Here is a 13,990-nt window from a genome sequence, read left to right on the forward strand (position 1 = left end):
AGTAAGCACTTTTATAAACTATTACAAGTACTAATAGACAACACACACACATCTGAAAACTGCTTTACTGCACCAGTTTGGATCTTCATTTATATAATATATACTGTATGTTTGGCAGCCAACTATTTTCTATTTCATCAATTTTATATTTCTGTAAAGCAGTTCTATGGAAAGGAGGAGGCGAGAACCGGCTTGACAATATAAATAATAGTTTAATAAAGAAATAAACCAACAGAAACAAACACACACATGGGAGGGACAGCTGCCTGTAAACGTTCTCTCTCTGTTGCACCACCGTCCGCAGTCAGCCTTTATCCCCCTTGGAGGCTTGATTAGCCTTGATTAGCCATGGGTATGTATAATCCCTCCGCCCTGTCACAATTTCTTAAAAAGTATAAATATTAAATATTAAAAAGAAGAGAATGACAAATTGGATGAAATTGTTCATTTTTGTTGCACGTAACCAAAAAAGACAAAAATTGAGCGCTCCACAAAGTCTGTGTTTGAGTGTATGTTTGTAAGCTAATTAACAGTGGTGTAATACACATTTAACATCTGGTAAAATGCTTGTCCGGTTCCGCGACAATATGTGAATGACCACATATTGCACTAAGCAGCGCATCACGAGCCTCTGCACGTGTTTATGTGTGTGTGTTGGCAGAGCGGTGCTCATTCTGTAATGCGTGGTGCAAGAGACTACTTAGCTGTGCATGCTGACTGTATATTTATTATTAAACACATCCTTTTGCAATTCACAAAGCTTTTGGGTGACTGTAAGAGCCTGAATAAAATGCGTGAGTTATATGGACTACTTTAATGGTGATTTGAATGTTATTTATGTAATTTTTTGACCTTGACAGTAACGTCAATGACAAACATGCGGTATTGGATTTGGATCGGGCTTGTCTGACCGATACCATCAGCAATCATCCAGGTATCGGATACAGGTATTGGATTGGTTCCATCCCTAGTTTGCGCTACTGTGGGTGTATGTGCACAAACTGTGGATGTATTGTATGTTAATGAAGGGGCACAAAGCGAAATTATTTTCCTGAGAAATACATCTGAAAACCTCATCTTAACTCAGTGCAAAGTTTAAACTCAGTTCCTGCATTTTCAGTTTTGAGATTCCACCAGCAGGTGGTTTTAAAGTTAATGTCCAAACTCTGAAAATATTGTAGAACATCAAATTATGTGCCAAACGATCAGAATTGTAGCCGTCTTATATGAAACAGATTTGTGTTAAACAATCTATAGGTCATGGTTTCGTTTTCAATTAGGATTATCATGTTTAAATTTACAATTGTATATATGATGTAATTCATTTGTAATAGTATTTTTCCACTTCACTGCTTAAGTCACTGCAAAAATGGGCCGGTGGAAAAAGTTGGTGATCATAACATTTTTGGAATTGGTATGATTTTTTGACCACTTCGTATTTTTATTATATTTTCATTTAGTTAATTTTATTTTTCATGTTTCAATAAATTAATTAACATTTTCAAAATCAAAATCGACCGGTAGAAGTGAACTGCATGCAGACACGATCACTTTTAATAGGCTATACTAGCCATGATTTGTGTGTCAAGAAAAATTCTGGCAAAAGAATCAAATTTTCTATGTGTATAAAAGGAGTATCACTTTCATATGAAATATGCCTGACAGGATCATCTTTATCCCTCTCCTCGGCTGATTAGCCCGATTGGGGGCTGGGTGTGCACATTCACGGCCCGACCCCAACCTCCTCCTCGTCACAAACGTAATTTTTAATTCTTCTAATACAGTCCATTTACACGACCAACTTTTTATGAATGATGTCTTTGTTTATATCGCTGGTGCTTGAGGGAATGGACTATATGTATTAGGATGCTGACTGTGGAATAATCAGAGAAAACCTCTGCACTTGATTCAGCCCATTTGCGTTTTGCGTGAGCAATTTCATCAAACCTACTTGCGCCTAGACTTAGCACATGCTTGCAAGAAAATACAAAAAATTAATGGCCATGGCCACTGACTTTGCGCTTATAACTTATGGCATAGTACTGTGCTTAGCGCTAGCGCTCTTAAAATAGGGCCCATATTGTTTATGACTTGTCTTATTATTATTAAATTTTTTCACAGCGTTCAGTCTTTCTCTATTCAGTTTCTCTATCAATTCAAACTGCAAGCTCATAATTCAACAATATAATTTATTTTGCCGGTTAGTAGTGTAAAATCTAGACCATTGAAGCATCATAAAAATAATTCAGCTCCATAATTGTTTATATTTATAATTTTTTTATTATTATTATAAAAGGAGGTATTTCTCTATCCTAACCCTACAATTCAGCCATGATAAACCTAAACTTTTTCAGACTAGACAAAAGCTGTCTAATTCATTAGACAATACCAGCTCTGTAAAAAGCAAGACACTATTGCAAAAATTCATTATAAATGAGAGTAGGCCACACTTTCCGTTTCAAGCTCTTTCACGCTTCATAGCTGTGAGGCAATTCCAGGTTTCTTCTGTGAGAACATAGTTTGTAATTGTAACTTCTCAAAACTGAAATATATAGAAAAACTGCTCTCTCTGATGGTTTTTTTGTTAGTTTTTTACAGAAAATGACTGTAGCACAAATATATTTCAAAAGGATTGCACATACTTTATCAAGAATTTGTGTACAAGTCCCGAATGGTTTTTCTTTCCCCTCACAAGATTCCGTTACACATATTCAGCATTATTTGTCCTGAAAGATCAGATGGTAGATTGCTGAAAATTCCCAATATTGCAGTATGCTGGCAAAAAAAAAAAGGCTTAGCAATTTAAGATAATTTGAGTTCAATTATTCAAGTCAAGTAATTGTTCTTGCTCACTGTCTCAAAGCAGAACTTTTTGCTATTCATCTTTTTTTTCTTAAGCCCTTTTTAAGACCGCAATGTGACAAGCGTAGTTCAGTTGTTCGTGTTTCTTTATCACAATTCATAAGCATGTGTGCGTCTGCATGTCCTACGGGAGTCAGACTGCTCTTTCCCACAAAGTTCCAGCGGGAGGTTCCCATGGTAACACAAGAATCGGAAGCTACTGTAATTGGTCTCTTTTTTTCAGTCTCTGTTTTGTCTGGCTTTTGATCTCAGTCACTTTATCGGTCCATTCCTCTGTCTCTCTCGTTGTGTGTCTGTGCCTTCAACAGTCACTATCCACTGTCCTGTCTGATTCCCAACCTGTGAAACACCAGCTAATTATGTCCTTCTTCACACTTTTAATGACTTAGCAGTTTAAATTGTTGTTTTATTCTTAGAAAATGTATATTTATGCTAGTACTCATAAAGAGTTAATATTTGTATAATCTAGACTATTTTGAAAATGACAATGGACAACAGAGATCTGCAGTACATTCTTGAATATTATCATGTATATAGTAGGATCCTTTACCTTAATGATAATGAATGGCCTTGTAAATGCTTCTGTGTTGCAGCGTTAACCAAAAACCATGTCAACTTTATCTATGTCTATAACAGCGATTCAATCAAATCTATTGATAATAGATAACCAGATATGCTGTACATGATTCAAAGAAGAAAGATGATTCATAACTAATCAATTTAACAGGTGAACAGTAAACAGTAAATTTATTTAAATAATTTACAAATAATCATGAATACATAGTTGTAATCCTGTATATTACCTGAATATTTAAATCTAACTATAAATCTATGAACTTTATATTCTCGTTTATAATCATGTATTCAAATTTTATGTAATTATATTAATCTGAAATATCTGGAACAAAGAATAGTACAATATCTGAATATGAGGTTGAAGAATGTCATTATAAAGGTAAATTAATATATATTAACATACAGTTTATAACTGTATATTCCAATTGTAATAATTATTTCCTGTTTGTCTGCCAATATATTTTACATTCATTACCTTTATTTTTGTCTTCAGATTGTTTTTCTACCACCTAGGCACAAAGTGACCTTTTAAATATGTTGACTTGAAGTGCATGAGACCCACTGAACCCTCACTTTTTTTTTCAACTATCTTTATCTTCTTTTCACATCAAAAGTCTCTAAACTGTTACTAAGCAACTGTATAAACAGTTGTGCATAATGGTTTGTTGGAGTAATCAGGATAATGAGCATTCGCAGTGTGTGCATACATGTGTGTGTTTCGATTCAGATGCATCTCAAGAAGATAAAAATAAGCCTGTCAAATGCGCCTGCGCAAACATGCTCGGCCAACATGCATTGATTACACACTGTCTGCACATGCATAAGTCCCAGCTCTAAAGGTGTCTTTACACTGCAGAGCTAAAGAGATAATTCACCCAAAAATTATACAAAGACTGCTCATTTAGTTTCATATTTGGAAGAATAACTTCATATTTTGAATTGTTTCATATTTCTGTTTTTGTTTTTTTAAAACAATCTCATATCATTATTTATGTAGTTGATATTGCTGTGTAAATGCATGTAAGCCTGCTCTGAGCATCATTAAGCAGTCTGTGTTAATGCACATAAATGCCACTTTAGATGCAGCTTCTGTGCCACCTCTGCAGTGTAAAGGTGACTTAAGAGACAGAGATGTCTTGTCAGTAAATAACGATGAAAAACAAATCCATTTTCTGTTTAGCTGTATTCATTTATATTTGCATTTCTAACTCGATTTACCCATTCATTTTCATAATTACTAAAGAAAAATATCTGTTCTTAAGTATAATGCATAAATGATTGCAAACAGCTCTTCTAATGTTTTTACACACTGTAGTTTCTAGCTCAGAGGTGCACAGATGTTTTCCTATGAAAGGCCAAATATAAATCTTGACTGAGGACCATGGGCCAAAAGAGAACATAATTTTTCCAGATTTGGAATGAGGAGCTTATAAAAAAAACTTGGCAACTCCAAGCCAATTTAATAAAACAATGATCATCAGAGATATGAAGAGGTTAATGTTCTGTAAAATTATTATTGTATAATAATAACGTTTTATTTAACATCAAGGCCATTTAACACATCCAGATATTGTTTTTTTTAATATTGTTATTAACTAAATTGTAGCATTTGATAATGTTTGCGCGTGAGCATGACACCGAACTAATGCAAAGTGTGAGAAGTGGAGTGCCCATCTGTGCTCGTTTATAGTGCGAGCAACTGCCACTGACTCAGCAACATCTGCACAACGGATGTCACAAAATAAATTATATCCAGAGAAAATTCAAATGAAGAACCTGATGGATATATTAATTTGGAACTATATCAGATTGCAGCGGGATTTTTTTTGCCTCTGTTAATTTCCGACCCTTGATGGAACTAGAGATGGAGATAAGAGATGTAACAGGTGTTAATTGTCTCTCTTCATCATACAGCTGGTACACTACACAAAGTATTTTTGCTATTTCTGCCTTTCTTGCAAATGTGCTGCATTATGAATAATATGGGAGCACCGAGATATGAAAGGCCTATGTGCTTGCAATGTTAACAGCAATTATAGTTTTATCACGTCACTTCTTACGGATAAATAAGACTGTTATAACACCGTTTGCATGTTGAATTAACAGGTTTGGAAAGGTTTACACATCTGTAACATCTTAAGTTCAGTATCTATGCATGCTCACACTTCTGAAAGCTGCACGAGAGAGAAAGTGGGAGACAGAGCAGTCTTATTTGTGCAGCTTGATATTAAAACAAGTTTATTGATTTGATTTGTTCATCTGTTTCTATTTGTTTACTAATTTGCAGCTGCACTGTAAAGTGAAAAAAAAGTGTGCGGAAATTTCCCGCATTATGAACGTGGAAATTGTGGGAATTATTAAAAATATATTAATTTATATTAAAATATTACATTTTCCCTGGTTTCCGCCTTTATAATTTCATTATACAAAAAACAAATTGCATCTCTGGTTGACGCTGGTCTTTATGGTGATTAGGTGGTCCAAGCTGGTCTAGACGGGTAATCCACGGGACTACTGTTGGAGACCAACAACAAACTGGCTACTATGTTACAAAACCAGCTCAACCACCATAACCACCATTTTTACAATCCGAAGTTCTGATTATATAGATAAATAGTCTTATAAAATAGTTATATAGTTGAGTCCACAAAATAAAGTTATATGGATTATAAATATGGTTATATTTACAAAATCATCTTAAATATAATAGAAAATATATCTTTGTTTCTTTTGTGCTATAAAAATACTGTACATATATGGCACATTCAAAATATTCAGAACTATATTGTGTGGCACAAAAAAAAATGAATATCTCAAATAGGGTTACATAGGGTTGAACATATACATTTATAATAAATAACAACTAATATAACTAGAAAACACCCTTACCTTTAGCACCATACCTTTAACACCCAATTATATAACTGAGTCGAAAACATAGTGATAAACAGCAGCAATTAATTACATGTACAAGGGACTTATTCGAAAAGGTGAACTGTTAAATGAATAAGTACATGATCCTTAATTTCACTTATTTGACAAGAGGGTGATTTGCTACTTTTCAAATGCATTATGACAGAGGACTCAAGGCTTTCTTTTGACATTTTAGGCTTTGGGCTTAATCATATCTGTTTGTTTGTGTTTATGTGTGTGATGGATGATGACCAGAAGTGAAACGTGGCAAAACTGCTTCATTGTCATCACCCTTTTCATTCTGTTTTTGTTCCATATCATCATCATCATGATTATGTTTATCAGCAGAAGCAGCATGAACATGACCACGACAATCTTGAGGATAAACACGAGGGCTTGAGTTGTCTATGTGCATTAGTTTGGTCTCAGGATAAATGTTTGATGAGCCTAGCATTGTCCCAGTTCTAGAAGAGAGGGGAGATTGTTGGAGTTCCAGAAGGGTTTCAGTAAGACAAAGAGCTGAGGAAATATCAAGGGCCTGATCACGTCCATCTGATCAGTTAAATACTGCTCTGAGACACAGATGTATGCACCCTTTAGGGGGTTAAAAAAAAGCATTTTAAACATTTCATAGAGGTGGTATGATGTGTGCTGATGTAAAGAAGAATAATTGTAGGATGTACAGTGGTGATTAAGATTGTATAAATGGTATGTTGCTGTGACAGGTTTAAGATTAATGAGGTGCAATAGATAATTTGATGGTATTGCCCAGGGGACTGAGTTTGGCTTTAAAGTTCCAGGTATGTGTGTGGATAAGTAAATTGAAATGTGAATTTTTATTCACAAAGTTTTAAAACAAAAATAAATGCTTTATTGCATTTTATTCTGCTATGTTTTATGGTCATGAACAGCAACTGAATGTATGAAAGGATGTTTTATTTTAATTGCAAAACACACTGCTCATCACTACTCTACTCTACTCTACTCATCCCATGTCTATTCCACTCTTCTCTACTCTGTTCTACAGTACTCTACCCTACTCATCTTTACTCTACTCTACTTTACTCTAATCATCTTTTCTTTTTTATACTCTACAATACTCATCCATACTCTATTATTCTTTACTCTATACTACTTTGCAATACTCATCCCTACTTTACTTTATTCTCTGCTCTTCTCTTCTCTACAATACTCATTCTTACTCCACTTTACTCTACTTGTCCCTATCCTGTTTAGTGTAAAATAGAGTAGGGTAGGAATGAGTTGAACACCCTTCTCATTTCTGCCTTAGTCTTCTCAACACTACTCCACTCTGTAGTGTATTGAGTGTTAGACATTGGTTGGCTGCTCTTGTCATATCTCTGGATTTGATGTTGGTTGGCCACTCTTATGTGAACAGTGGCCGAGTTCGAAATGGCATACTACCATACTACTCCTACTGTTTCTGCCATAGACAAACATGGCAGAAATAGTAAGAGTAGTATGGGTAGTATGCCATTCCGAACACAGCTAGCATGTTGTAAGCAACTCTGAAGGTGCAACTCAATCAGCTTCCTAGTTCAGTAGTCAGGGCACCGATTAGGGAGTCAGCCATTTTTAGGGCAAAATCGTTCCAGTGCAAAAAAATCCCACAATGCACTGTAAAAACCAGGGAGCATCACTGCATTCCCTTACTGGAAACCTCATCATGTCCTCTGAAGTCTCTAGTAGTTAGATGATGAGTACAAGTGTAAAACTATGAAGTACAAATCTTATACAGCGATGGTGCTGATTAATAACAGCTGTGCTTCAATGTGTAAGCACGTTAAACGATGGAAGGAAAGGAAACGAGGATGGAAGAATCGAGGCAAGATGCATTTGTAAAATTTGTGAGTCAAGTGTGACTTCAGAGCGCCGTCTCTGCAGAGCTGCATTACATCGGAGCACTTGACGTTATGTTGTCAAAACTAGATCTATTGATATTTTCCTAATAAAACCAAATAATTCAAGATACACTGTTAAAATATGTGACAATTATGGTTTATTTAAACCGCAAAGGTGAAACATGTATTAAAACTGTGTAATGAGATGTGAAGGGAATTTATGCGTGCATCAGTTGCTTCTGCCAAAAAGTCTTCCACATAGGAAGCTCCTGTGTTTCCTCACTCAAGCATCCTCGGGAAGCTTCCTCTGTCATGATGGCAGACTTTGATCAGTTTTCAGGTCATGGGCTTGAAGACGGAAGAGCAAGGAAATGAGGACGCACAATTTAGGAAATGAGAAGCACCCATTGAGTCATAAGTGTCCCTATGTTCAGTGGATGAACACCCTTGCCAGTGCAGAATTCGTGTTCACGATATACTGATTCAACCCTAATCTGCTGTACCGTACTCTATACTCTACTAATCCCTACTCTGCTCTATTCATGCCTACTCTACACTACTCATTCCTACCCTACTCTAATCTACATTACACTTCTCTAGTCATGCCTACTTTACTCTAATGTACTCATCCCTACCCTACTCTACCCTTCACTACTCCACTCAGTTAATCTGCTGTACTGTTCTCTTTTCTACTCATCCCTTCTCTATTCTATTCTAATCTTCTCTACTCATTCCTACCCAACTATTCTGTTCATCCATACTCTACCTTCTCTACTCTACTCTATTCATTCCTACTTTTCTCTATCCTACACTACTGTACTCTTTTCTACTCTATTCATCACTACTCTTCTATTTAACCCTGCTCTCATTTACTCTACTCGGTTCATTCCTATTCTACTCAACACAGCTCTACTCTGTTCATCCCAATTTTATTGTAATCTACACTACTCTACTCTATTTACCCCTACTCTACTCTTGAGACACTCCACTTCACTTAAAGCTGACCCAAACATGAATAAATTTAAGTGTAACATTTATGAGATACAGATTTTATTCAAATAGTTTAAATTAAGACAATTACATTATTAAAGAGCATACCTACATTTGTCGAGTCAATACTTTTAATTGATTTGTATTTGAAGGATCAGCAGACAAATAAATCTCTCTTTCTAAACATCGGTTTCCAACACTGACAATTTACAGCTTTGATGTGAATGTTAATGAATTTTCACCTGAATATTTCTTTTGACTTATGAGTCGTGTTTGCCTTAACTGGATCCATACGTGGTTTGAGCGAGTCAGCATGCTGGTGATTCTGCTCAACTGCGTCACACTTGGCATGTTCCAACCCTGCCAGGACCTGGAGTGCCACTCTGACAGGTGCAGCATACTGCAGGTAACACACAAATACACACACAAACACAGTTACATAACACATAGACACATTGTTAAGAAGGTAAGTGAGGACCCAAAAGCGATGTAGCAAAAACAGAGTCTTTAATGAAGCTCAGGGAATAATGTCAAACACAAAGTCTTCTCCTTGGGAGGAATACAAACAAACAGCCCGCAGAGAGGGCGACAACAAAACTGAAACAAACAGGTGCTTCCTTAGAGTTGCAGTAGGTCCACGGGTAGCTGACAGGATAAGCGGGAAGCGATAACAGGCTGCGGGTCTCTCCCACGGTCCGACCGAAGTCGAGGGCAGATGTAGCTTACCACTCTCTCGTGGCATCAGGTAACTGGGCACAAATATAGGAGATGGTTAGCGGTGAACAGTTAGAAGTGACGGCGGATGCCAACAGGACAGGACTCTGGGTAGAGATAAACAGGACTGTAGTTTGCTTCTAGAGAAAGTATCACAAGGAGAGAATCCGACAAAGAATGTAGCGAGAGCGAGGAGAAGAAATAGAGAGTTAATCAGAGGAAAGAGGGAACAGGTGGGTAAAGGATTAACGAGGAACTCAGGGGAGATGAGAAACAGCTGGAAGCGGAGAAAAGGAGAGGGAAAGAAACATATAACGAACAACAGAGGGCGACAGAGTAGAGGGAAAGAACAGAAGTGAGACATAACATGACAAGACAGGACAAGACATGACAGTACCCCTCCCTCAACGAGCGCCTCCTGGCGCTTCCGAGGAGGAGACCTGGCGGCTACGGAGGAAATCATCGATAAGCGAACGGTCCAACACGTCCCGAGAGGGAACCCAACTTCTCTCCTCGGGTCCGTAACCCTCCCAATCAACCAGAAACTGATGACCACGACCCCGAGCGCGCATGTCTAGAATCTTGCGGACCCTGTAGATAGGGGAGCCTTCAACACGAACGGGAAGGGAAGAGGGACGAGCGGGAGCGCGAAGGGCGGGCTTGACACAGGAGACGTGGAAAACTGGGTGGACACGGCGCAGATAGCGGGAAGAAGAAGTCGCACCACAACGGGACTAATAACCTGCGAGATGCGGAACGGACCGATGAAGCACGGAGTCAATTTACAAGAGACAGACTTAAGGGGAAGGTTGAGAGTGGAAAGCCATACCCTCTGGCCGCGACAATATCTGGGGCTCTTAGTTCTACGCTTGTTAGCAGCCCTCACAGTCCGGTCCCTATAATGGCAGAGAGCTGATCTAACACCCCTCCAGGTGCGCTTGCAACGTTGGACAAATGCTTGAGCGGAAGGGACGCTGGAGTCGGCGATTTGCGACGAGAACAGCGGAGGTTGGTACCCGAGGCTGCTCTGAAAAGGAGACAGGCCGGTGGCAGACGACGGAAGCGAATTATGGGCGTATTCAGCCCAGGGAAGGTGTTCGGACCAGGATGCGGGGTTACGGAAAGAAAGGCTGCGCAAGATGCGGCCGACAGTCTGATTGGCCCGTTCGGCTTGACCGTTAGATTGAGGGTGGAAGCCGGACGAGAGACTGACGGAAGACCCAATCAAGCGACAAAACCCCCTCCAAAACTGGGACGTAAACAATATCAGAGGGGAGGCCATGAATTCTGAAAATATTTTCGATGATTATTTGCGCCGTCTCTCTGGCGGAGGGGAGCTTAGTGAGGGGGATAAAATGGGCCGCCTTAGAAAATCGATCGATGACAGTGAGAATGACTGTATTGCCTGCCGACGCAGGGAGACCGGTGATGAAATCTAAGGCGATGTGTGACCAAGGTCGAGAGGGGATGGGAAGTGGTCTGAGAAGTCCGGCCGGAGGGGAGTTCCCTGACTTTACGTGAAGTCAATTCTGAAGGGAATTCTGCGCGCAAATGGAACAAGCCGCCACGAAATGACGCGTGTCACGTTCCCGAGTGGGCCACCAAAAATGCTGGCGAATGGAAGCGAGCGTGCCCCGAACGCCGGGGTGACCGGCCAACTTGGCCGAGTGAGCCCACTGAAGAACAGCCAGGCTGGTAGGGGCGGGAACGAAGAGGAGGTGTCTAGGACAGGTGCGCGGCGAGGGAGTGAGAGCGAGCACTCGTTTGACCTGCCTCTCTATTCCCCAGACAGTTGACCCAATGATACGGGCCGTGGGGAGAATCCCCCCGGGGTCCGTGGAGACTTCGGGGGAATAGAGACGTGACAAGGCATCGGGCTTGGTGTTCTTGGAACCAGGGCGGTAGGAAATAACGAAATCAAATCGGGCGAAAAACAGAGCCCAACGAGCCTGGCGCGCGTTGAGTCGTTTGGCAGAACGAATGTACTCTAGGTCAGTCCAAATGACAAAAGGAACGGTCGCCCCCTCCAACCACTGTCGCCATTCGCCTAGAGCTAGGCGGATGGCGAGCAGCTCGCGATTACCCACGTCGTAGTTACGTTCAGACGGCGATAGGCGATGAGAAAAGTACGCGCAAGGATGAACCTTGCTGTCCGAGCGAGAGCGTTGGGAAAGGATGGCTCCTACGCCCACCTCTGACGCGTCAACCTCGACCACGAACTGTTTGGACATATCAGGTGTAACAAGGATGGGTGCGGACGCAAAGCGGTCCTTGAGGAGATCAAAAGCCCCCTGGGCGGAGACGGACCAACTAAAGCACGACTTGACAGACGTAAGGGCAGTCAGGGGGGCGGCCACCTGACTGAAATTACGGATGAAGTGTCGATAAAAATTGGCGAAACCGAGAAAGCGCTGCAGCTCGACGCGCGACTTAGGTACGGGCCAGTCCAAAACGGCTTGGACCTTAGCAGAATCCATTCTGATACCCTCTGCAGAAATGACAGAGCCGAGAAAACTAACAGAGGCGGCATGGAAAGTGCATTTCTCAGCCTTCACGTAAAGACGGTTCTCTAAAAGGCACTGGAGGATGCGACGCACATGCTGGACATGAATTTGGAGAGAAGGAGAGAAAATCAGGATGTCGTCGAGATAAACAAACACAAAGATGTTTAGCATGTCTCTCAGGACGTCATTAATTAGTGCCTGAAAAACGGCAGGGGCGTTAACGAGGCCGAACGGAAGAACCCGATATTCAAAGTGCCCTAACGGAGTGTTAAACGCAGTCTTCCACTCGTCCCCCTCCCTATTGCGAACGAGATGGTAGGCGTTACGCAGATCCAATTTGGTGAAAAACTTAGCTCCGTGCCAGATCTCGAAAGCTGATGACATAAGAGGAAGCGGGTAACAATTCTTAACTGTTATGTCATTCAACCCTCGATAATCAATGCAGGGGCGCAAGGAACCGTCCTTCTTCTGAACAAAAAAAACCCCGCCCCGGCGGGAGAAGAGGAGGGGACAATAGTACTGGCATCGAGAGCTACGGATAAATAATCCTCGAGAGCCTGACGTTCGGGAGCCGACAACGAGTAAAGTCTTCCCCGGGGGGGAGTGGTTCCCGGACGAAGTTCGATACTACAATCATAAGAACGATGGGGGGGAGGGAAGTGGCCCGGGAACGACAGAACACCATCCGCAGATCGTGATACTCCTCCGGTACCCCCAACAAATCACCAGGCTCCTCCTGAAAAACAGAGACAGAGGATACAGGGGGAACAGCAGATATTAAACATTTAACATGACAAGAGACATTCCACGAAAGGATAGTATTCTTAGCCCAATTAATAGAGGGATTATGTTTAACTAACCAGGGATGGCCTAAAACAATAGGGGCGAAAGGGGACTGAAAAATAAAAAAATAAATGGTCTCGCTGTGATTACTGGAGACAGTGAGGGTCAAAGGTAACGTCTCACGCTGAATCTTGGGAAGGGAACTACCATCCAAGGCAAACGGGGCCGTGGGCTTACATAAGTCCATGAGGGGGATACCATGTTCCCGAGCCCAGGTGTCTTCCATGAAGCAGCCCTCCGCGCCAGAGTCAATCAACGCCCTGCAGGTGGCAGCAGAGCCAGTCCAGCGGAGATGGACAGGAAGAGTGGTGCAAGACCTCGAAGGAGAGACCAGAGTAGTAGCGCTCACCAGTAGCTCTCCTCTTACTGGCGAGCACTGGCTTTTACCGGGCAGGAGGTCACGAAGTGTGAAGCAGACCCGCAGTAGAGGCAGAGACGGTGGGTGATTCTCCGCTCCTTCTCCTTAGCCGAAATGCGAATGCTCCCCAGTTGCATGGGCTCAGGATCCAAGGTGGTGGATGAGGGAGTTAGTGCAGCGGAGAGGGGTGCAAAGGAAAATGTAGACTCCTGGTCGCGAGCTCGGCGACAGCGATCGAAACGCCTCTCTAGGCGAATAGCGAGCTCGATCACGGCGTCCATGCGGGAGGGTACCTCTCGGGAAAGAATCTCCTCCTTCACCTCCGTGCAGAGACCATCCAAAAAACGAGCGAGCAGCGCCGGCTCGTT

General features: G+C 41.2%; 1 protein-coding gene across 1 annotated transcript in view; it reads left to right on the forward strand.

Moving 5' to 3' along the window:
- The first annotated feature begins 9,501 nt into the window (after nt 1–9,501).
- Nucleotides 9,502–13,990, forward strand: part of LOC127651351 (voltage-dependent T-type calcium channel subunit alpha-1H-like) — an 88,190-nt gene continuing 83,701 nt past the window's right edge. Inside the window, exon 1 of the mRNA XM_052137126.1 lies at nt 9,502–9,609. Within this exon, the coding sequence (XP_051993086.1) occupies nt 9,517–9,609 (93 nt within the window). The 5' untranslated portion in view covers nt 9,502–9,516. The remainder of the gene's footprint in view (nt 9,610–13,990) is intronic.

The sequence above is a fragment of the Xyrauchen texanus genome, chromosome 11, assembly GCF_025860055.1.
Source record: "Xyrauchen texanus isolate HMW12.3.18 chromosome 11, RBS_HiC_50CHRs, whole genome shotgun sequence".
NCBI classification, from domain to species: Eukaryota; Metazoa; Chordata; class Actinopteri; order Cypriniformes; family Catostomidae; genus Xyrauchen; species Xyrauchen texanus.